The sequence below is a fragment of the Salvelinus namaycush genome, unplaced genomic scaffold (genome assembly GCF_016432855.1).
Source record: "Salvelinus namaycush isolate Seneca unplaced genomic scaffold, SaNama_1.0 Scaffold421, whole genome shotgun sequence".
In the NCBI taxonomy this organism is placed as follows: domain Eukaryota; kingdom Metazoa; phylum Chordata; class Actinopteri; order Salmoniformes; family Salmonidae; genus Salvelinus; species Salvelinus namaycush.
The window spans coordinates 137090-161421 of record NW_024061111.1 but is presented as its reverse complement, the minus strand read 5'-3'; the positions used below and the strand labels follow the sequence as shown (position 1 = coordinate 161421).

Sequence of the window (24332 nt, the reverse complement as noted above, 5' to 3'; positions counted from 1 at the left end):
CGGTAATGCAACATTATATTGGATGCCAACCGCCGTTAAACCCCACCGAAGAAGAAGAAAGTGAACGGAAACCGGAAAGGGTCAGTGGGTCCTACAGAATCGGCGTGTTCGTTTCAAACCTGTAGTACAAGAGAGGACGAGCACGAGAAAGAATCTTCCCCGTCGAGAAACTTCAGTCTACAAATCAACATTGTACGTAGCATGTAATGTGTTTATCTAAGTATATTAAATAAAATAAGACGAAATATGATTGATATGTGAATAATTGGTCACATTAGCAAGCGGGTAACTTTAAGAGTTGGGAATCGAAATAGCTTAGTTAGCATTAGCTAGCTAACAAACTGACAATTTCGCCTAGTGAGCTAGCTAACGTTAGCTTATTAGCTAGCGAGAGCACATGAATGCATTGGGCCACACTAGCAAGTAAACGCAACATCAACGAATTTACCGTTTGTCGATACTCGATTGGATTTAGCTAGGGATTCTTATAAAGTTGGCTACTAACAAAAGCAAAGTAGCCCACTGGCCAAATTTGTAAAGATATGTTATTATATCGTTAATTTGGTTAACGTTTGTAGCCATGTTTAGCAGTAGAGTAGCTAGCTAAACTTACGAGCTAGTAACTTTGTTTAGATTACTTCTCAGTCGGTGTTAATTCTCTGCCATGTTAAATCGAATAATATATCGACTGCCTTAGTTTTATAGCGTTAGCTAACTAACCCACCTTTGTACTGCTTGGTAGTGTCGAGGCCGCATATTTGGCCTTTTTTTTACTGCATTTGTGTGGCTGAAGCCGGGGACTGCCGTGGTGAGAAGGGTTAAATTCAGTGGCGTTGATCCGAATGGCCAATACTGTTTTTTTTCGTGACTAGTTATAGTTAGAACGTCGGAAATAATATAACCATAGAGCCAACGTTAGTCGGATAGTTGTCCGGTTTGTTAAACTTCCCAATATCAGAACGTTTGTGGTGTTTAATATCCGCTGGTTAACGTTACTTGTTTTGTCCAAAGAAAGTTGTAGGGCGGCAATTGTTTCAAGTCGCCCAAGTCCAAGGATCACTAACTATATTGCAGCACACCGGCAGAAGGGAACCGGGTGTCGTGGGGGGTGGGGCAGGATTATGGCGGTTAAGCTGGGTCACGGAGATATTTTACTCCTTGTCTAAAGCAGAGCATCGCCTCGTTTTATTTGCCACAATCCGATTCCCAATTTCAACTCCAGGTCCCACAAATTTGGTGCTCTGTTTTACACAGCCTTATAGACCCGTTTCCGGGTAGAAGCAAGCTCATGCTCCGGGCAACGAGTGCAAATGGCGCTTTTTTGTTGCCCTGCTCTGGCCATGTGCATGGCTCACCTTCAGTCGCATAATGCCACTGAATTCCACATCATTAGTGAGCGAGCACATGGCGTTTAGTCTGGCGGTCTATATTTTAATCATAGAATCCCTCAATGTTCAATTTGGAAATCTGGCTGCAAGAGCATGTAGATTTTGTAGCCTGTTTCTAGCTCTACATATAAAACTATTGATTTGTTTTGTCATATATCCCAGTGCCATTCTGTGCCACATCACACGAAGCATCTGTTTATAAACCCTCATAAATTATTAAAACTATAGAAAGGTCAGTCAGCCCATCGTTACTTCCCTAATTGCACCTTATTCCCCATAGTGCACCATGTTGGTCAGACCTGTATGGGTCATGGTCAAAAGTAATGCACCAGTAAGTAATAGGGTGCCATGTATGATGCAACCCTGTCTCATTTTGGCAATGCTAATTACACTAAGTTAACTGTAGAATTCTGAGACCACAGGATATGATACACACTTAAAATGGATAACTTAATGAGGGTGTTAGTATTCATGCTGTCTGATCCAGAGGTCTCTCATACAGTCATACTCCTATACTCTCTGTCCCTGCAGACTGACTCTTCTAGTAGAACTCTCTATATCACTCCTTTTCCTTGTGTATTATCTTTTATCAGTAACGGGGACGTACATAATTCCTATATCTGTAACTTTGTGTGTGTGCTCCCCATGCAGGATGGAGTGGCAGCCGGACGAACAGGGACTCCAGCAGGTCCTCCAGCTCCTCAAGGACTCCCAGTCCCCCAACACGGCCACACAGAGAGCTGTGCAACAAGTATCCTGATGTACAGACACTGACCGGAGGGTGGGGTTAGTGGAATGGGGCCCTGTATGGCAGTGGTACTTCTGTGTGGTCCTAAGTTGGTAGAGCATTGTGCTTGCAACACCAGTATAGTTGGTTAGATTCCTGGGACCACGCATACGTAAAATATATGCACACAATACTGTAAGTCGCTTAGGATAAAAGCGCTTGCTAAATGGCATATTATTCTATGGTTATTGCATGTCGTTCAGTTTGCATTGATCTGTCTATGGGGCCTGTATTGTTAAAGTGGAGATGGTGTTATAACACAGTCACACTGACTGTCCTCCTCTCTGGATATGATGCATTCTATGTAACTCCTGACTGTTAATGATGGTGTTAGTATTCATACTGTCTGATCCAGAGGTCTCCTACAGTCAGACTTCTCTACTCTGTCTGGTCCAGAGGTCTCCTACAGTCAGACTTCTCTACTCTGTCTGGTCCTATAGATTTAGCCTTTGTTAGGATAGCATATAATCTTAACCCTCCAATCCATAACTCCCACTAGCCAATGTATTACTTACTTAAACCCTTGTCCTCATTAGGAACCATGGCTAACGCTACTTATAACAGCAGTTATTTCAAAACCGTTCATATGGTACAACCTATACAAGGGTGCGGAAACCATTTATGCAGCTTTACAATTAAACTTAGCCGATATGTGACGAAATCACAGATCCGTTGCATTCCAAACTTATGAAATAAGCGCCTCACTTAGTATTTCAACAAGTGGTATTTTTCCTCTGTCTAAATGTCACCCGTAGATTTGTGCTGCAGTGAAAGTGTACTCCTAGTTATTTGTTTGAGTTGAGCATCATGTGAGTTGTCTGTGATGTAATATTTCCCTTAACCGCGCTGTCAGAAACTTGAACAGCTCAACCAGTTCCCTGACTTCAACAACTATCTCATCTTTGTGCTCACAAGACTGAAAACTGAAGGTGAGAACCCTGTCTGTCTGAGTTTATATGTTCTAGTTGAGCATCTGGTAGCCTGAGTCGTGTTCATTAGGGCATACGTATTACTTCTGAGCTCAAAAAGTCGTTTTGGGTTTCTTTGTCTCTATCCATTCTTTGGTCAGCATGCCGTCATTATCTGCTAGCCTTGTTATTAGTGGTTCTCTAGGCTGCTACGTGTCATTTGGAATGCACGTTGCTGTGGCCTTCGTCTGCATCTCTGACATTCTTTTTTTCTTCCTCTACCCCATGACCTCATCATTCCTTCCTTCTCCCCCCGACCTCATCCTTTCCTCCCCGCACCTCATCCTCTCCTGCTCTCCCTCTCCAGATGAACCCACTCGTTCTCTGAGTGGTCTGATCCTGAAGAACAATGTGAAGGCCCACTACCAGAACTTTCCCCCGACCGTGGCTGACTTCATCAAGCAGGAATGCCTCAACAACATAGGCGACCCGTCGCCCCTCATCCGCGCCACCATCGGTGAGTCAGTGTGTGTGTGAGGTCTGGGTAGGTGGGTGGGTTAGGGTCTGGGTGAGTTGGGTCTGGGGGTGGGGCCTTGACATGCGTTAAATCTGTCTCATTGTCTCAGGTAACTGCTGTCCTTCTGTGGCTTTAATGTGGTTAATTTTTCTCACTGTCCCTCTCTTTAGTAGCTACAGTTGAAGTCGAAGTTTACATACACTTAGGTTGGAGTCATTAAAACTTGTTTTTCAACCACTCCACAAATTTCTTGTTAACAAACTATAGTTTTGGAAATTCGGTTAGGACATCTACTTTGTGCATGACACAAGTAATTTTTCCAACAATCGTTTACAGAAAGATTATTTCACTTATAATTCACTGTATCACAATTCCAGTGGGTCAGAAGTTTAAATACACTAAGTTGACTGTGCCTTTAAACAGCTTGGAAAATTCCAGAAAATTATGTAATGGCTTTAGAAGCTTCTGATAGGCTAATTGAATCATTTGAGTCAATTGGAGGTGTACCTGTGGATGTATTTCAAGGCCTACCTTCAAACTCGGTGCCTCTTTGCTTGACATCGTGGGAAAATCTAAAGAAATCAGCCAAGACCCCCAAATTTTTTTTTTTTTTTTAGACCTCCACAAGTCTGGTTCATCCTTGGGAGCAAATTCCAAATGCCTGAAGGTACCACGTTCATCTGTACAAACAATAGTACGCAAGTATAAACACTATGGGACCACGCAGCCGTCATACCGCTCAGGAAGGAGATGCGTTCTGTCTCCTAGAGATGAACGTACTTTGGTGCGAAAAGTGCAAATCAATCCCAGAACCACAGCAAAGTTGTTTCCTGGGGAGGCTTGCAAGGGGGAGGCTTGCAAGCCGAAGAACACCATCCCAACCGTGAAGCACGGGGGTGGCAGCATCATGTTGTGGGGGTGCTTTGCTGCAGCAGGGACTGGTGCACTTCACTAAATAGATGGCATCATGAGGATGGATAATTGTGGATATGTTGAGGCAACATCTCAAGACATCAGTCAGGAAGTTAAAGCTTGGTTGCAAATGGGTCTTCCAAATGGACAATGACCCCAAGCATACTTCCAAAGTTGTGGCAAAACGGCTTAAGGACATTGGAGTGGCCATCACAAAGCCCTGGCCTCAATCCTATAGAAAATGTGTGGGCAGAACTGAAAAAGCGTGTGCGTGCAAGGATGCCTAAAAGCCTGACTCAGTTACACCAGCTCTGTCAGGAGGAATGGGCCAAAATTCACCCAACTTATTGTGGGAAGCTTGTGGAAGGCTACCCGAAATGTTTGACCCAAGTTAAACAATTTAAAGGCAATGCTACCAAATACTAATTGAGTGTATGTAAACTTCTGACCCACTGGGAATGTGATGAAAGAAATAATTCTCTACTATTATTCTGACATTTCACATTCTTAAAATAAAGTGGTGATCCTAACTTACCTAAGACAGGGAATTTTTACGAGGATTAAATGTCAGGAATTGTGATGTCAGGAATTTCTCTCACTCCCCTATCCTGCCCTCTGGATATGATGCATTCCTTATAACTCCTGACTGTTAATGATGGTGTTAGTATTCATACTGTCTGATCCAGAGGTCTCTCGATTCCTTAACTCTTGTACATCCCTGTTTCCCTACATCTGGTCTGACAAGACAGCATAGGTGGAAGCCTTCAGGAGGGTTTACGTTCACCTGTCCACTTCTTCCATATCAGTGGGCTCAATCGTTTTGCTTCGCCTGGTGCCCTAGATGGGTGGAGATTTCACGTAAGGACCAACAGAATGGTCTAAAATGTGTAAACTCCGCCCACCCTAGTCACTGGGCAATGCAAAATGAACGTGCTCAGTGAGAACGACAGTGTCCCCTCCAAGAGAGTATTAAGACCAAACCACCCTATGATTGTTGGTTCCTAACCTCTTTCTTCATCCCTCTCTCGCAGGTATCCTGATCACCACGATAACTTCCAAAGGGGAGCTGCAGACGTGGCCAGAGCTGCTTCCCCAGCTGTGTAACCTGCTCAACTCTGAGGACTACAACACCTGCGAGGTCAGAGCTACCTACCTACCACACACTCACATCTTTTTCTAGCCTCTCCCCCTTTCGCTTCCTCCTTTCTTTTCCATCTGTCACCCTTCATTTTTCTTTCTCATTTTTCCGTCCTCCCTTGCTTTTCTCTTTTTTCCTCATTCCGTCACCCTCTCCTTCCCCTTACCTCCCCTGTCCCCCTTTTCTTCCTTCCTTCTATCTTCATATCCCTTCTCCTCTACCTCTCCTGCCCCGCTCTCTACCCCTCCGCCACCCTCTTGACCTCCTAAGAAGTATTTTACTCTCTCTGCTAAATGTTTTCAGTAGCGTTCTCTCCACATCCCATGCCATCTGGATATGATGCAGAACACCTTGACAGTGATTGCCAGTGATGCTTGTTGTATTCATACTGTCTGATCCAGACCTGTAGCCTATTGCCTCCAATCATCCTACTTCATTCCCCTCTGTTGCTCTGAGTTTGACTCCGTCTGTCTGCGTGTGTATTCTTGATCAGGGCTCGTTTGGCGCCCTGCAGAAGATCTGCGAGGACTCGTCGGAACTGTTGGAGAGCGACGCGCTCAACCGCCCGCTCAACATCATGATCCCCAAGTTCCTGCAGTTCTTCAAGCACTGCAGCCCTAAGATCAGGTCAGTCCCAGGTCCCCTGTACCTCCAGACTATCCTGGTCCCAGATCACTTTGTGCTGTCTTGCCAACACCTATGGTCATTGTTATGCCAGTGACTATAGGTGTTGGCAAGACAGCACAAACAGATCTGGGAACAGGCTACATCCAGACTCCATTGGTTGTTTCTCTGTTCTCACTGTTGTGTCCAGTAGCGCATAGCACACCATAGCAAAACGTTTTGCACCGGATTACACATCTGTGTTCTTATTGGACCAGCTGAGGTAGTTGCGTGGAACTTTTGAGTCATTTTCAAAATGTTTTCCACCTACTATCCCACTGTTTTCAAAGACCTTCATTTGCTCCCTTTATAAAACTCTGTTACTCATGGTGCTATTCTCTCTGCTTGTAGATCTCATGCCATCGCCTGTGTGAACCAGTTCATCATCGGCAGAGCCCAGGCCCTGATGGACAACATCGACACCTTCATCGAGGTGAACATCAGGCAACGCACAACACTGTTGACCATAGAAATATAATCTAGTAGTTCTACTTCTATGGTGGTGGCGCTGAACAACACTGTTGACCATAGAAATATAATCTAGTAGTTCTACTTCTATGGTGGTGGCGCTGAACAACACTGATCTGCTCATCTGGCTGTGTTGCAGAACACCTTGACAGTGATGGTCATTGACGCTTGTTGTATTCATACTGTCTAATCCCGACTACAGCCTCTTACATGTCCATCGTCTAGACAATTGTGTGTACTGTAATCAACGGTGTTGAGCATAGCTGTGGATTCAAGACTGACATCTCTCATTTTCTTCTCTGGCCCCTCTTGGTCTCTCTCTCTTCGTGTCTCCGTCTCTCAGAGCCTGTTTGCGCTGGCTACAGACGAGGACTCTGAGGTGAGGAAGAACGTGTGCCGGGCTCTGGTCATGCTGCTGGAGGTCCGTATCGACCGGCTCATCCCTCACATGCACAGCATCATACAGGTGAGACCACCACTTCCTTATTTACTCTCCCACTGACCAGTCAGCACGTCCGACACTGTCATACCCCATCAGCCAATCCCAACCCCTGACACTGCTGTGTCTGTATCTCTCCCCCACCAGTACATGCTGCAGCGCACACAGGACCCGGATGAGAACGTTTCTCTGGAGGCCTGTGAGTTCTGGCTCACCCTGGCTGAGCAGCCCATCTGCAAGGAGGTGCTCTCTGGACACCTGGTGCAGTGAGTAATCCTAAACATACCTGTAACATACAGCATCACCTGGACGTGATGTAGAGAGAGTGGGGACGGTCAGGTCAGAGGTGTAGAGGGCAACAGAGGTTAGTCAATAGTACAGCATGTAAGAGTAACATACCCATCGAGGTCCTATACTTCCTAGTGTGTTTCATTCTGTTTACACACTGGACTGTGTTCTATTAGGTGTGATGTAAAGAGAAGAAAGAGGAACAGAATGTTGATTACAGTTCAAAGGGGTTGGCTAGCTACAGTACAGACATCTCATTATGACGTTTACCCTCTGCCCTTCCAATGCTGTCTGGATATGATGCATAACACATTAACTGTGATGGTCAGTGATGCCTGTTCTATTCATACTGTCTGATCCAGACAGCTGCAGCCCACTTGCCACATCTGACGCCGTGTAACTTCAATCAATTATTATATGGAACCAAGAAATGCAGTGTTACTGATTGACCAACAGTAGGATGACTGCTTGACTAATAGTGTCTTTTCTGTCTCCTCCTGTAGGCTCATTCCTATCCTGGTGAACGGCATGAAGTACTCTGAGATAGACATTATCCTGCTGAAGGTGAGCCTGTCTCTCTGTTCTGGGTGTGAATGATGACACCACACCTATTTCCCCCCCACCAGGGTTGTGTTCATTAGGGCACACTAGCAAAACATTTTGCAACGGGGAAACGAAAAGGACCAGTTAAGACAGTACCTCCCTGTTTCGGACCATTTGTTCAGTTGTGTGTGTGAACACGACCCAGACGTCTTTCCTCCCACCTTCCCCCTTCTCTCTCTTCTTACTGGTACTCTTGGTGTGGTGACAGCTTTATGCTTGAGACTCGACTGATGTTTGACGTATTCATACTCTCTGACCTAAGTGTTGTATCTGGTTAATGCCAGTTAATGGTGTAGCACAGTTTTTCCCTCTGCCAACTGTCCACACATTCCCAGTTCCACAACACATCACCCAGGCTAACCCACAGGGGATTTCCTCTGCCAACTGTCCACACATTCCCAGTTCCACAACACATCACCCAGGCTAACCCACAGGGAATTTCCTCTGCCAACTGTCCACACATTCCCAGTTCCACAACACATCACCCAGGCTAACCCACAGGGGATTTCCTCTGCCAACTGTCCACACATTCCCAGTTCCACAACACATCACCCAGGCTAACCCACAGGGGATTTCCTCTGCCAACTGTCCACACATTCCCAGTTCCACAACACATCACCCAGGCTAACCCACAGGGGATTTCCTCTGTCAACTGTCCACACATTCCCAGTTCCACAACACATCACCCAGGCTAACCCACAGGGGATTTCCTCTGCCAACTGTCCACACATTCCCAGTTCCACAACACATCACCCAGGCTAACCCACAGGGGATTTCCTCTGTCAACTGTCCACACATTCCCAGTTCCACAACACATCACCCAGGCTAACCCACGGGGGATTTCCCCTGACAACTGTCCACACATTCCCAGTTCCACAACACATCACCCAGGCTAACCCACAGGGGATTTCCTCTGCCAACTGTCCACACATTCCCAGTTCCACAACACATCACCCAGGCTAACCCACAGGGGATTTCCCCTGCCAACTGTCCACACATTCCCAGTTCCACAACACATCACCCAGGCTAACCCACAGGGGATGTCCCCTGACAGGCACTTCTTACTCTTCTGACTCACAGTCCTCGGTCATAGAAGCCACACAGTTAATCATTTGACTGCATTAATACCCTTCTGGCTGTTTCTGGCACTAAGCTGTGTCCATATGTCCATGGTTCAGCATGCTTTTGAGAGTGAGAATGTCTCTCCTCCTGAACTGAAACCACATTTGGCCCAAGTTATTAAATATTAGCCTGGTCCCAGATATTTTTGTGTTGTGTAGCCATCTCTTATGCATACTGTCATGTTTCACAGCACAGACCTCGGACCAGAAAAATAAAACACATAGCAATGATACATCTCTCTCTCTCTCCAGGGTGATGTGGAGGAGGACGAGGCTGTGCCGGACAGTGAGCAGGACATCAAGCCCCGCTTCCACAAGTCTCGCACCGTCACCCTGCAGCACGAGGGAGGAGAGGGCGAGGAGGGGGAGGACATCGATGAAGACGACGACGATGATGACGATACATTATCTGACTGGAACCTACGTGAGTCGGACATGACTTAAAGTGACAGTTACTGAAACCACCGCAGCCAGGGTGGAGATGCGTTAGAGAAAACAGACTGATACTGTAGATGAATGGAGCAGGAGGATTGTGTCTGCTGCAGGCTCTAAGTGAGTCTTGTCTGCGTGTGCTGGCCAAACGGCATAATATACATTTGATAGTCATTCCTGTGGGACAGTGTGTCGTCAAAAGTACTCACACCATCCTGACAGCAGTGATTGGGTTACTTCCCTGTTTGGCTGCTCTCTCCACTGTTAGTGCACTGCTCCCCAGCGTCTCATCACCAGTAGAGCTGGAGGTGCTAATTGGACAGTGTGAACCCTGAACAGCACAGCCAGAGTGGTGATTACTGGCATCAGTGACGCTCCCTGCTGCGGTCTGGAAATGGAGCGATTGGCATGTAGAGATGCACCAGAACGGTGGAAGACCACTGTTATCACAATGTCTGTATAGAAATAAAACAACATGGAAGTGTTATTCTGTATATGAGTGTTAGTTCACCTAGCCTTTACCGAAATGATATAGCTTTTTACCGGTGTCATAACTAGATTACAAGGTGGATAATTCTTAGACATTATTTTATGTAAATTGCTGTGTCATTGCTTCAGGGCTGTTGCTAGTCTCGTCAGCCGGACGCCAACATCAATGACATTCTGGTGAAGGACAATCTGACTTCTTGTGGAGAAACCTAGAACTCCTTAAGTGGCTGGTAGCTTGTTGCTAGTGTGTGTTTGTGTTTACAGAGACTGCAGAATGACTTTGCGTTTAGCTGCTGCTGTGGAAGTGATGATATGTTCTCATCTGAACATATATGATGCTAATTAGAGATCGTTTTCTGATCCACAGCAGCATATTGGTAGGACTGGTCTCCTTGAACACCTTAAAGGAATGGGTGTACAGGCCAGCTTAGTTGGTTTATTTGGAGAATCTGTTACTGTTCAGACCTGTACAACTTGGCTTGGCCCAGATTCAGTAGTGGGAAAAGAGTATGATATTAAATGGCTAGTTCACTCTAAAACTATCTTAGTATTTTGTTCATTAGTCCACTGTTAATAAAATCCCCCAAAATTGTGCGTGTCCCTGCAGTCAAGTTTTCAACATGGAGCTCTTCGGTACAGAGCAAAACTGTAAAGAAGTGTTTTGCATCATATGTTTTTGAGTGAACTATCCCTTTAATCGTTTGTCCCTCTTATCTCCCTGTAGGCAAGTGTTCGGCGGCGGCGCTGGATGTGCTGGCCAATGTGTTCCGGGACGAGCTGCTGCCTCACCTGCTGCCCCTGCTCAAGGGCCTTCTCTTCTCCCCTGACTGGGTCATCAAGGAGTCTGGCATCCTGGTGCTGGGGGCCATCGCTGAGGGTAAGGACTAGGAAATCAATCACACTGTTGACACTTCACATAGATCTCCTTCTCTTGCGCAGTCTCCGTCTGTGTGTCTCCCCCTCCACACTTTGGACTCTTTCTCTCTTGACTCCATCTCTATCGGATCTCTCTGTCTGCTACTCTCTGCTCTGTTGCTCTTCTGTCTCCTGTGACGTTCAGTACACAGTGGTTCTTTCTCCTCTCTCACTCCATTGAGAGTTGACTGTCCCTCTGGATATGATGCATTCTATGTAACTCCTGACTGTTAATGATGGTGTTAGTATTCATACTGTCTGATCCAGAGGTCTCCTACAGTCAGACTTCTCTACTCTGTTCATTTTGCCACTCTTTTTTAGATTTAGTCTAGTCTTAGTCATTTTGACTAAAATATCAGTCATATTTTTGTCATTTGAATAATGATTTAGTGTAGCTGTTGTAAAAAAAAAAAATATGGGAATAGTGGGACATTTTAGTCCACTAAATGTCATTGTAGCCATATTTTAATCAACACATTTTTCATGCCTCATTAACCGATAGTTAACACAAATCACTGACTTCCATGTGCACAAACATACATAGCCTTGTCCATCCAACATATCGTTCTGCATAACATCCTATCGCATGATTCTCTTCCCAATAGCCCAGCTGGCAGAAGAACACATTACTCTGCAGCAGGTAAAAAAACAAGTGATTGTAGTCAGTATTTAGTCTCGTTTTCATCAACCGAAATGAAAAATAATTTTAATGAATTTTGTGTGTTTTCTGGGTCTGTTTAGTCAGTTATCGTCTCGTCGATTGCCACTGAAAAATAGGTCTGCTAGTGGAACTCTGTAATATCAGTTCCTTGCTGCGTTAAGTCAGTTCAGATTGACTTAGCAGTGGTGCTGTCATTCCTTTTTGTCTGTGTCTGCTCTACTTTGTCTCGCTCTCTCCACTGGGATTTGGCTACACTTTCTCTTTCTCTCATTCTTCAGCCCTTTATGACCCCCCTGTCTGTTAGTCAGTAACACACTAATATAGGCAGACAGCAGATGTTGACAGTATAGGGAGACGTGTCACTGTCCTAATGCAGAGTAGGTGTAATGCCATATATTTTCCACTGCGCTGACCCAGTTAACACGTCACTAATAGGATGTACACTAATTGGATTCCATTTGAGAGTATATTTTATATTAAAACGTATAAACACTTAAAGCCAGATGACTGGCTGTCCTTCACGTGGCTTTGTGTTGATAATAGACTTGGCCTACAATTGAGTGTTGTCAATAAAGAATTTGCCTCAGGCTAGCTAGATTCAAATTCTATCCAACTTTATCGACATGAATGTTGCCTAAGTGATACACAGATGGCAATATTCAATTGAATCTCTTCACAAATACACCAGGGAAAGACAATGTGTCATGGTTAAACTGATCACTTAATATTATGAGGTTTTATCTCCAATATGTGCTTTGACCTCATACCCTCCCTACTAAACTGATCCCTCCCACCCCCAATCACAAACCAAATATTAAAATAGCGTTATAGAAGGTAAAGTAAAATTCCATTCATTGTGGTGCCTTACCTCCCAGAACTCCTCCCCCACCTCATCCTGTGTCTGTGACAAAAACACTCTCTCTCCCTCCCCCCTCCAGGCTGTATGCAGGGCATGGTGCCTTACCTCCCAGAACTCCTCCCCCACCTCATCCTGTGTCTGTGACAAAAACACTTTCTCTTTCTCGCTCTCTCTCCCTCCCCCCTCCAGGCTGTATGCAGGGCATGGTGCCTTACCTCCCAGAACTCCTCCCCCACCTCATCCTGTGTCTGTGACAAAAACACTCTCTCTCTCTCTCTCTCTCTCTCTCTCTCTCTCGCTCTCTCTCTCTCTCCCTCCCCCCTCCAGGCTGTATGCAGGGCATGGTGCCTTACCTCCCAGAACTCCTCCCCCACCTCATCCTGTGTCTGTGACAAAAACACTCTCTCTCTCTCTCTCCCTCCCCCCTCCAGGCTGTATGCAGGGCATGGTGCCTTACCTCCCAGAACTCCTCCCCCACCTCATCCTGTGTCTGTGACAAAAACACTCTCTCTCTCTCTCTCTCCCTCCCCCCTCCAGGCTGTATGCAGGGCATGGTGCCTTACCTCCCAGAACTCCTCCCCCACCTCATCCTGTGTCTGTGACAAAAACACTCTCTCTCTCTCTCTCCCTCCCCCCTCCAGGCTGTATGCAGGGCATGGTGCCTTACCTCCCAGAACTCCTCCCCCACCTCATCCTGTGTCTGTGACAAAAACACTCTCTCTCTCTCTCTCTCCCTCCCCCCTCCAGGCTGTATGCAGGGCATGGTGCCTTACCTCCCAGAACTCCTCCCCCACCTCATCCTGTGTCTGTGACAAAAACACTCTCTCTCGCTCTCTCTCCCTCCCCCCTCCAGGCTGTATGCAGGGCATGGTGCCCTACCTTCCGGAGCTCCTCCCCCACCTCATTGCGTGCCTGTGTGACAAGAAGGCCCTGGTGCGCTCCATCGCCTGCTGGACTCTGTCCCGCTACGCCCACTGGGTGGTCAGCCAGCCCCCAGACTCCCACCTCAAACCCCTGATGACCGAGCTGCTCAAGAGGATACTGGACGGCAACAAGAGGGTGCAGGAGGCCGCCTGCAGGTGTGTACTGTGTGGGAGGGTCCTTTTGGCATTGTCAATGTGGTTCAGCTATGACAGTCAGACCTGCCCCCCCTCCCAATTAATTAAGCTGTGCTTGACTGAGCTTGCCTGCTGTGATGGAACCAATGGAATAGTCCCAAAAGTTCAACCCTGGCACTCAAGGCAAGCTCAATTAAACACTCAAAATGATTTGAAGGAAAACAAATACTTTGAGCCAAGTGTGTGTTCAGAGACTGCCGAATGACTGGGCATTTGACTTCTGCTGTGGAAATGATGACATGTTTCTCGCCTGAATATATGATGCTAATTTGAGATCGTTTTCTGATCCAAAGCAGAATATTGGTAGGACTGGTCTCCTAAAGGGTTGTGTATAGGCCAGCTTGGTTGTTAAAGCAGATGTTATTGTGTGTCCATTATATTAGTCCGTGTGTGTGATGTGTCCATTCTCGTACTCTGACCCTTTGGCCTTTGTCCCTCAGTGCATTTGCCACCCTGGAGGAGGAGGCGTGTACAGAGCTGGTCCCCTACCTCAGCTTCATCCTGGACACGCTGGTGTTCGCCTTCGGCAAGTACCAACACAAGAACCTGCTCATCCTCTACGACGCCATCGGAACGCTCGCCGACTCCGTAGGACATCACCTCAACCAGCCTGTGAGTCTGGATCTTCACTTAGTTAGCAAACTAGCACTTAAAAACATCAGCAAGCTGCATCAGCTTCATGGCCAACAACTCCATACTGTCTTATGATGTACAACATCCTCTGTTGTGGTGCGTTGCTGCTGTATCACAACCTCCTTGGTTACTTTTCATAGCTTCATCTTTATGGTGAAGATGGTTGCCTCTCTGCTCTCCTCTATGATGAATTCTAAACAGACATTGGACATTTGAATCACCAGTGTGGATGTATTTTACACTCTCAGGTTGTTTAGTGAGAGAAGGCACGTGTATAAATCATGTCACATGTAGGTTGTCGCTACGTCACAACCTCAACCTAGTTGGTTTACACAGGTTTCATCTTTATGGTGAAGACACAATATTACTGAACGGTATAATGACTGCCCTCTCTCCCCCTACAGGAGTACATCCAGAAGCTGATGCCTCCCCTCATTGCCAAATGGAATGAACTGAAGGACGAGGACAAGGATCTCTTTCCACTTCTGGAGGTTATACATTATTATATACATTATATACAACCATGTTTGGTGCATCACGAGGTAGATCATTCTTAGACATGATTTTGTGGTATTTGCCGTCATTGCTTTATGGCTGTTGCTAGTCTCGTGAGCCAGACACCAACAATAATGATATTCTGGTGAATGGACTTTCTGGCATGTTGGGGAAAAGCCTAGAACTCCTTAAGTGGCTGGTAGCTTGTTGCTAGTGTGTGTGTGTTTACAGAGACTGCAGAATAACTTTGCGTTTAGCTGCTGCTGTGGAAGTGATGACATGTTCTCATCTGAACATATATGATGCTAATTAGAGATCGTTTTCTGATCCACAGCAGCATATTGGTAGGACTGGTCTCCTTGACCTCTTCAGCTGACAAATAACTGGTGCCGGAGATCAGGCACTAGGTTGTTTTTATGTTGTATGTCATTTTTTATTGATTTTTTAAATGATCTTTAGCTCTTAGAGCCACTCAAAGCATACCAATGGAAACGGGTGACTGTTGTGCTTCCAATGGTCTGTATTATACTGCACATCTTACTGTACTACACATCTTAATGGTGGAAGCCTTGGATAGAACAAAGACGGATATTTCACCGGATGTAGAAGTGTGAAGCGTTCGCTTGGCGTTTCCACTCACTACCAGATATGATGAGAGGAAGCCCAGTGGCCGGCCGTGGGAGAAGATGGAGCGAGATGGATTTAGTCTGACATGTTCTCATCGATGGAACATTTGATCTCCATACAGTTTTCTGTTTCTAAAACTAGAATCTGTAACAGACTGGACTGTGTTTTCCAGACTTTACCCGTTGCCAAAGTTAAACAAATGTGTGTTTAGGAGTGCAAGGGCAAATTTAGTTATTGCACACGCTCACTTCAGAGTAGGCATTCCCTCACGAAAATATGCAAATATGTACTAGAACGCGCCAATAGGATCTCACTAGCTGGTGCTTGGCGCTACCCACCTCCTTGCTTGTTCTGCCCACTAGGAGTCATTTCCTCCCATTGGAAACGACAGGCTCTGGTCAATCTTGGGTTTGTAAAAAAAAATAAAAAAAATAAAACTTGACGTCAAGATTTGATTTTGCAACCATTTTCATTGGCTCATGAGATCTAAACGGGGACTGACTGACTGACTTCTGTATCTGAACAGTTATAAATCCACTCCCTTGCCTTGACTCCTTTTGTTGATATGAAATCACAGGAACAGTAAAATAATGCTATATCTTAAAGGGAATTTTAAGAATTTGATTCTTTTTTTCAAATGACCTAGCTTTATAAATAAAAAAAATCTAATTTGTGAACTGTCCCTTTAAGGTCGGTGCAAGTGAGGGAAATGACACACTGACAGGACACCACTTTGACCTGTTGACACGCAGGCTGTATTTTTGTTGTTTCTGTCCCCCGCCCACCAAACTAACCCTGTCTCTCCCTGTGCCTCCCCAGTGTCTGTCGTCGGTGGCCACGGCCCTGCAAAGTGGCTTCCTGCCCTACTGTGAGCCTGTCTACCAGCGCTGTGTAACCCTGGTACAGAAGACCCTCGCTCAGGCCATGGTAAGAACCTATAGAGCTCGACAGCTTGTTGTTCTAAAAACTGGATATGAGTTACCTTGTGTAACTCAGTCGGTTAATGACATGACCTTTATGAATTATGAAGCTTTTTTGTGCTTGTTTTGATTACATTAATAGTTCAATTCACAAAAAGTGATGTTAGTTGAAGATTCTCATAAAACAAAATGTATAAGATCTCCTAAGCCCGTGTTTACCACAGACCTTATTTTTGGCATTTATCCCCCCAAAATGATAACTTTTCCCATAGGCATTGTCCAACGAGCCATGGTGGAGTTAGTACCTACAAAAAGACAACATTACTATTGCTCTCTCTAGTACAGTTTATACGCGTTAAATCACCAGACATGCATTCAGTGAAGAACCATGTTAATGTATATCAACAACCTGTTACAAAATAAGCCAGATATAGCTAGGTTTCCTTCCAATTGGTGACCAGATTTTCATGCGCCATAAAAACATTATGTGTGTTTTCCCACCAGAGATGTTTCCATCCAATTGACTTGTTGCGTGTAGGCAGCATAGTGGTTAAAAGTGTTGGTTTGAATCGCTGAGCCGACTTGGTGAATAATCTGTCTGTGCCCTTGAGCAAGACACTTATTGCTCCTGTAAGTTGCTCTGGATAAGAGCGTCTGCTAAAGGAATAAAATGTAAACATTTAAATTAAAGGCTGTGATGACGTCGGGCACATAACTTTTGTGGTTAAATTTCCATGCACCCCCAAATAAATAAAAAGTAAAATTCCATCGTGTTTTCAACTCTACTGATGATAAAGCCTTGCGTTCCTATTTTTTTTATTAGTTTCGCTCTGTTGGCGGTAGGTGCACTTGATTCAGCAGCCCTGGTGCTGTTGGCGGTAGGTGCACTTGATTCAGCAGCCCTGGTGCTGTTGGCGGTAGGTGCACTTGATTCAGCAGTCCTGGTGCTGTTGGCGGTAGGTGCACTTGATTCAGCAGTCCTGGTGCTGTTGGCGGTAGGTGCACTTGATTCAGCAGCCCTGGTGCTGTTGGCGGTAGGTGCACTTGATTCAGCAGCCCTGGTGCTGTTGGCGGTAGGTGCACTTGATTCAGCAGCCCTGGTGCTGTTGGCGGTAGGTGCACTTGATTCAGCAGCCCTAGTGCCGGGAAGGGAAAGTGTTCCCATTTTGAACCATTTCATGTGTCTGAAGGTAGAACTCCGCCTACCCGGCAGGCCCAGAGAGCAAATCGAGTGCACCTATAGGCCTATCGCTGGCCATTAGATAGCCCAGATCACTGTCTGCAAAGTTTCTTCGAGCCATAGACTGCAAAAAGAAGCCTCCAACACAGAGCAAAGGTTTAAAACCATGACTAGAGAGACTCAGTGAGTACAGCATAAAGCTGCTGGTTTTATGAGTCAGTTCATGTTTAAGTTGTTATTCATCACTGTGAACACTTTGTTCAAAACTTTTAGAAACCAAGTGTTCCGATTAGCTTGTTCTTATTTTTCAATATCAAGGAATATTTTACTTTCTGAATTGGTGCATGAGGCAGAAATAATGCAGTGCGACTTTAGTTTGGCCATCAGCTGGAGGCAGAGCGGAGGGATGGTGAGTCGGGTGAAAGGCAGCCTCACCGCTGTTCCCTCCCCTCTGACTGCCCATCAGCTGGAGGCAGAGCGGAGGGATGGTGAGTCGGGTGAAAGGCAGCCTCACCGCTGTTATCTTCCCTCTGACTGACCATCAGATGCAGGCCATCAGTCCAGTAAAAAACAAACGCAAATGATGCTACCTAGCTATGCCTTACAAGTATTACAATAAGTGATATATTACCAGTGTGATCATATACCTACATTTTTTAAATATATATTTTTTTTAAATGGCAGGGTAATTCAAGCATAGCCAATATGCAGTGATAATGTATTGGGCCTATAGTCTACTGCGCGAACCTCATTGCTATAGTACTGTTTTAATTGGTTAATGTTGCATAGGCTTAGGTTTTTTAAGTCAGGTAAAAAAAAAATCTGCGCTGTAGATCTCGGTTTACATTTTCAAACTGCCGTCAAGCGTCGATCATCATGTCGTAGTGGGGGGACCACATGTCATCTTGTGACTCAACCTTCACTATGATGGTTATATCAATATTTACACACGTTTTTCCACCGCCATTTCTCGCATAATACATTTTACCAAAGCAAAAAGATTCCGCCTTGTCTAGTGTCTTTTTTTTGTCCACATTTGGAAAGTCTACAGACACATTTTCTCTTTCCATCATGCCTGTCGTGACTTTTTCTTTATCCGACATGTACTTTACACGCATGAAGGTTTGGATGGAAACCTGGCTCCAGATATCAATTGTAACTTAGACTATAAACAAATGTTACTTGTCCATTTATTCTACACCACAAAGCATGAGTTAGTGTAAACTGCGTTTATTCAGCAATTTATTAAACAAATCGTACGTTTTGGCTTCATATCTTAACTGTGACCAAAAACCCACTGACTCTGTCCGTCTCCTCTCTCTCCAGATGTACAACCAGCACCCTGACCAGTACGAAGCCCCTGACAAGGACTTCATGATTGTGGCCCTGGACCTGCTGAGTGGCCTGGCCGAGGGCTTGGGGGGCAGTGTGGACCAGCTGGTGGCCCGCAGCAACATCATGACCCTGCTCTTCCAGTGCATGCAGGTACACAGGGGCCTCCAAGTGCCAACTGCCAGCGGCCATTTTGAAAATGTGAAATTAGTCAACTTGAAGGAGGATATGTTGAAGGAGTATAGCTTGTACAGTGCTGCTCTGTCGCTCGCAAAAAAATGTATGAAAGTTGATATTCTAGCTTTTGGAGTGTTAAGAAAAGTTAAAAATAGTTGTTTTAACCAGATGTGTGTCTGAGTTTGAGACTAACTGTGTGTTCCTCCAGGACCCTATGCCAGAGGTGAGACAGAGCTCCTTTGCCCTGCTGGGTGACCTGACCAAGGCCTGCTTCCCTCATGTCAAACCCTGCATTGGTGAGTCAACCATAGTAGTGAAGACATTAACTGTCAATGTCATGAAAAGGTACTGGCTCTGAGGTGTGTTGGAGTGGCTAGTAGTTTATGTATTATTTGTATGTTGGTGTGTATACCGTTGATTGTGACTAGTTGTGTGTACTGTTTAATTAACCTGTGTGTTTGTGGGAGTGTGTATACCAGTGATTGTGTGACTAGTTGTGTTTAGCGTTTGTATATAAACCTGTCTCTCCCCTCTAGCTGAGTTCATGCCGATCCTGGGCCTGAACCTGAACCCAGAGTTCATCTCTGTGTGTAACAACGCTACCTGGGCCATTGGCGAAATCGCCATGCAGATGGGTGAGTTACTGCTTGCTGTGTGTCCTTACTGCAGTCTTCATTTCTTACACACCCACTCTTTACCTCACAACCACTCTAAAATGTGTCTCTCACTATCTCTGCTTTTCCTCTCCCTCTAACTCTCATAATAACACACACAGACCACCAACAACCAGCCACTCCTATGATGATCTCTCTAACAGACATTCTGAACTGTTCTATGTGGAAGTTGAATGTCTGAGTGTGACTGAGGTCACACCATGGGGATGAACACACAGATGGTTATGGTGCCGCGTGTGTTATGTGTGTGATGCTAGGGTTTGGTGTGTTTTGGATGGAGCATGTAGCTAACTCTGTCCGATTTGATTCGCTGCCCTTGCTCTATAACCCATGAACTCAATGACCCTCTGTCATACGAGTGAGCCAATCTCCCTTGACTACAGTGTGCTGCAAGATGCCTGAGTGATGGGTCCTGCTACCATTGGACTCTGTAACAGTGAGGCCTGCAGGTGTGTGCAAGCATGGCAAGCCAACCAGCAGTAGTACAGTGTAGTGACATTGTGCTATAATACCTCTACAGGGAGAACTGACAAGAAGGATGAAGGAGATTGCTCAGGTGAGCTAGGGGGAACCATTGCTTAAAGATGGTGGCCATTTTGGGTATTTGGCCAGAAATCACGAGAACCTTATTTTTGTAGCAACACCACCAGATTGACTCCATCAGTAATCCATGTTGGTAGTGGTGATTTGATAGGAATGATTGTAATGACACTATAAATACTCTAAATGACAGTGAATACCTGACAGCGCTGATGTAGGAATTGATTGATTGTAGACCTGGCTTCAAATTCTATTTGAAATCATTTGAAATACTTAAGCTGTGCTTGATTGTGTTGGAAAGGAACCAATAGAAAAGTCCCTAAAGTTCAAACCCTGTCCATTTGCCGCTCCAGGCAGGCTCCAGAAAATGCTCAAAATATCTGAAAGATTTCCAATGGTAATTGAACCCATGTATGGCGAGCAATGCCATAATTTCCAGCTGGTTGATTGTGGTGTTTTCCTTGGTGCCTGTAGGATCAGACATGCAACCCTATGTTGGGCTGGTCCTCAACAACCTGGTGGAGATCATCAACAGACCTAACACACCCAAGACCCTCCTGGAGAATACAGGTACGGTACTCACACAGACACGCATGCTTAAACCCCCCACCCCCATAGACAAAACCAGTATTTAGGCTCCAGACCACTCCTATGATGATCTCTCTAACAGACATTCGAAATCTGAAATATTCTATGTGGAAGTTAAAGGTCTGAGTGTGACTGACACTGAAGTGATTGTTCTAAACCCTGTTGTTATGGCCCGGTAGTTATTGCCACATAAATCATCACTCCTGTGTTTCACTTGGGACAGCCATTACGATCGGCAGGCTGGGCTACGTGTGTCCACAGGAGGTGTCTCCCATGCTGCAACAGTTTATCAGACCCTGGTGCACATCGTTGAGGAACATCAGGGACAATGAGGAGAAAGACTCTGCGTTCCGTGGAATCTGCATGATGATTGGAGTCAACCCCGCTGGAGTGGTTCAGGTGAGGGGGGGGGGGGGGCTTCTGAACGCTGTTCCACACAGGAACATGTATTTACTGGGGCCAGGAATTGTTATATTTTTATTCCCTGAGTGTGTTGCCTCTGCTCTTGTCTATGATGAACTCTAAAAAGACATTCGAAATCTGAATAACTAGTGTGGATGTAATTTAGACTCTGAGAACTTGTGAGAGAAGGCACATTGTATTCAACCTAGCGCGGTTGGTGTCATTGAAGGATGATTAGATGCTAAATGAGCGATAAGGGAATGTGGATGAATGTTGGATGATGAGGATGTTGCTGTCTCTTCAGGACTTCATCTTCTTCTGTGATGCTGTGGCCTCCTGGGTTAGTCCTAAGGACGATCTGAGAGACATGTTCTACAAGGTAGGCACTCGGGAGATATGAACCCCAACAAATCTCACCCATATGTTTGATCCTCAGAATACAAAGGTTCTAGACTGTTGGGTTCTAAGTCGACCTAGTGCTCCTCTTTCTCCACCGCCTGTGATGATCTTTCTAGACATTCGAAATCTGAACAAATCTTGTGGATATTTTAGACTCTGAGACGTGTGGTGCTAAGAAAACAAAAGAGAACCAGCTTTGCCAGTCGTTGAAGTCCTCTGACCCTATACCTCACCTTGATTTACAAGCTTTGTTGTTTTTGTAGATCCTCCATGGCTTCAAGGACCAGGTGGGCGAGGAGAACTGGCAGCAGTTCTCAGAACAATTCCCCCCTCTACTGAAGGAGAGGCTGTCGGCCTGCTATGGCGTGTAGTTCCCCTCGCCGACACAGGACACGCCTGTCAGGTATTGACTCACTTTAGGTAGAACTGATCTAGGATCAGCTTCTCTTCCCCAAATCCTAATGTTACGTTTAGTCCATGTTCTCTCTGTTCACCTGAATAAATAAAAACATTGTTTCTTCTCTCTCCTCTTCCTATTCCCTCTCCTCTTCTTATTCGCTCCTCTTCCTCCTCTCTCCCCCTTTCTCCCCTCTCCAGGTTTAATCTACGGGAGGGTTACTGGGGGAACTCATCCATCTGTGTTACTGCACTGCCCTGATCGTGGGGGCAGGAGGAGAGGGACTGGCCCTGGCTCCTGTCCATTCAGACTACAAGTCCCACGACCCTGTGTGTCTCTGTGAGGGTGGGTGGGAGGGAGGGTTACTGGGAGGGAAACTGGGGAGAAAGCCTCTGGATTTCAAACGCCAAACTTAAATCTGACGACATACTCCGATGTAACCAAAGCCACAGGGTTCTGTAAGAGGGAGGGAGGGTAGGATAAGCATATGCAGGGGTCGGCTGCGAACGGCCCTAAATCCATTCGATAACTCTTTAGATACCAAGGTTAGAGGAGAGCTGTGTTGGGAGGGCGGGCGGGGTGGCAGCAACCCCGGAATAAGTCAATTAAGGAGAAATCTAAAAACCAGCCCAGGAGCCACATTTTAAAAACACAACTCACATAATATGTAGACTGGCACACTTAGACTTAGTTCAGGAAGGGAAGGTAGTTGCCCTGGCCCGAACGACCAATCGGTGCACAAGCACTTTGCATACATTCTACAATAGTCATTTGATAATCTATACAAAGGCTGTGGGCGGGATACCGAAGTAGCGCTAATGTTTTATAATAGCTTCCCGAAGGCTAGCCTCAGAGGGGAAAGCATGAAATGCTTTTCAACGTAATATAACGGGGAGAGTTCTAGAAGAGTAATTTGCACCTTTACTACTCAAGCGTTCATAGACAGTACAATACCATACCTGTTCATATTGGGACTTCTCTATTAAACACGGGTATATTTAGACCGTTTTTCTTCCTTTTCCCATGTTTGCTGAATTCATTTTACGTTTTGAAATTTCTTTTTTCCCCCTCTAAGATAAATACTAATTTAAATGTATTCTTTTTTTTTCTTTCATAGTTTTTACTACAACAGACACAGACAATCCTTCCAGGAATCATTTTACTGTAGTGCTGACAAAGGTCATTTTTCCAATAAGGGATTGATTGGTTTGCATGGCAATGATAACCTCTTAAGTGACGTGTGTGCGTATCTCATTGTTACAAGTAGATTTTTACATTTAGAAACAATGGTAGTCAGCTTATCATTCTAAGGTAACAACACCAGGTTATTTAGCCACCCCCATCGTACTTATTCTATGACCAGTCCTCCCCGTCGCCAGACCTAACAAACAGGATGGGTGGGTTTCTATAGTGTCGAGATCCAGCGATGCCATAGTTCAGAGACGCAAGATTCAATCGATCTTATAGAAGATGGAAGAATCACATCCCTGCAACCAGTTATACTGCAGTAAAAATCATAATCCGTTTTGCTGCTACTTTTGTTTTTATAGTATTTACGATGGACTAGAGCATTAAGGCTTCAGGAAGAACTTTAGAATAAATCAGTTGCTGGTTCTAATTGATATTATGCACTTTTTTTTTTACGGCTGTTATGGCTTGCTGAAGTAAGACACGATATAAATAAGATATTGTATAAGCAATGGTCAAAATGAGAATTTTAGGTTAAGGCTAACACTGCCGTTCATATGCTTGGTTTAAAAGTAAGGCATGCAATCAGATGGATGAAATAGATTTAAAGGGTAAGGAGAGGACCATAGATTTAAAGGGTCAATCAGCATTTTGAACAATACCAAACGGCTAATCCCCCACTGATTTGGTTAACAGCTGAGGGATGAAGCTGGAGAAATGCAACGACTCTCAACCTCATGGACACCGGGACTGACTGTCCATGATATCTAGATTATCGTTTTAACCATTTTTTGACGCTATACAGTGTTTGTATACATTTTTATTAACAAACAGGACTAAACAAGCTTAATTTGGGTTCTGATGGTGTTTGACAGTTGAGCTAAACGCATTAGGCATATGTTATATTCAAGAATCAATGGGTATGATTTAATTTGAAAGCCCTTTTAAAGGGGAAGGACTGACAGACATCAAGTATTTTGGATCAAATGTACTTCCCACCAGTGTTTCCAGACAGTCCAACAGAAAATTTACCAGCCTTTTCTATGTGAGCAGAATGATGAGTATGTAGGGGAG

At 45.2% G+C, this 24332-nt stretch overlaps 1 protein-coding gene and 5 non-coding genes across 9 annotated transcripts; all 6 read left to right on the top strand.

Annotated features, from left to right (window-relative positions):
• The first annotated feature begins 79 nt into the window (after positions 1-79).
• Positions 80-22408, top strand: LOC120041235 (transportin-2). Of its 4 annotated transcripts, XM_038986174.1 has the most exons (25): positions 80-192; positions 2040-2139; positions 3029-3104; positions 3451-3600; positions 5544-5650; positions 6144-6277; positions 6665-6746; positions 7125-7247; positions 7368-7486; positions 8012-8072; positions 9485-9656; positions 10878-11030; positions 13442-13667; positions 14147-14318; positions 14744-14830; positions 16281-16388; positions 18888-19046; positions 19279-19366; positions 19607-19705; positions 20265-20300; positions 20759-20854; positions 21096-21271; positions 21579-21653; positions 21937-22076; positions 22271-22408. In XM_038986174.1, the coding sequence occupies exons 2-24, from the start codon at positions 2041-2043 to the stop codon at positions 22042-22044; spliced, it is 2706 nt and encodes a 901-aa protein (XP_038842102.1). In that variant the 5' UTR covers positions 80-192; position 2040; the 3' UTR covers positions 22045-22076; positions 22271-22408. The 4 variants fall into 4 exon arrangements, with proteins under 4 accessions (XP_038842102.1, XP_038842103.1, XP_038842104.1 ...); XM_038986175.1 differs by lacking the exon at positions 20265-20300; XM_038986176.1 differs by lacking the exons at positions 20759-20854; positions 21096-21271; positions 21579-21653; positions 21937-22076; positions 22271-22408 and having other exon boundaries at positions 20128-20300.
• Positions 2460-2530, top strand: LOC120041240. Its single transcript, XR_005475863.1, has one exon. It is a non-coding gene; the product is annotated as a small nucleolar RNA SNORD41 (small nucleolar RNA).
• LOC120041241 lies at positions 5128-5198 on the top strand. Its single transcript, XR_005475864.1, has one exon. It is a non-coding gene; the product is annotated as a small nucleolar RNA SNORD41 (small nucleolar RNA).
• Positions 5981-6051, top strand: LOC120041242. The gene has a single exon (XR_005475865.1). It is a non-coding gene; the product is annotated as a small nucleolar RNA SNORD41 (small nucleolar RNA).
• On the top strand, positions 7800-7870 carry LOC120041243. The gene has a single exon (XR_005475866.1). It is a non-coding gene; the product is annotated as a small nucleolar RNA SNORD41 (small nucleolar RNA).
• On the top strand, positions 11265-11335 carry LOC120041239. The gene has a single exon (XR_005475862.1). It is a non-coding gene; the product is annotated as a small nucleolar RNA SNORD41 (small nucleolar RNA).
• Positions 22409-24332: the final 1924 nt, after the last annotated feature.

What these genes read in the sequence shown, in the direction of transcription:
- LOC120041235 (XM_038986174.1), top strand. Translation starts at nt 2,041, where the DNA reads ATGGAGTGGCAGCCGGACGAACAGGGACTCCAGCAGGTCCTCCAGCTC. An exon ending in GACATCACCTCAACCAGCCT is followed by an intron (nt 14,319 to 14,743) that starts GTGAGTCTGGAT and finishes CTCCCCCTACAG; the next exon opens with GAGTACATCCAGAAGCTGAT. An exon ending in TGAGAGACATGTTCTACAAG is followed by an intron (nt 21,654 to 21,936) that starts GTAGGCACTCGG and finishes TTGTTTTTGTAG; the next exon opens with ATCCTCCATGGCTTCAAGGA.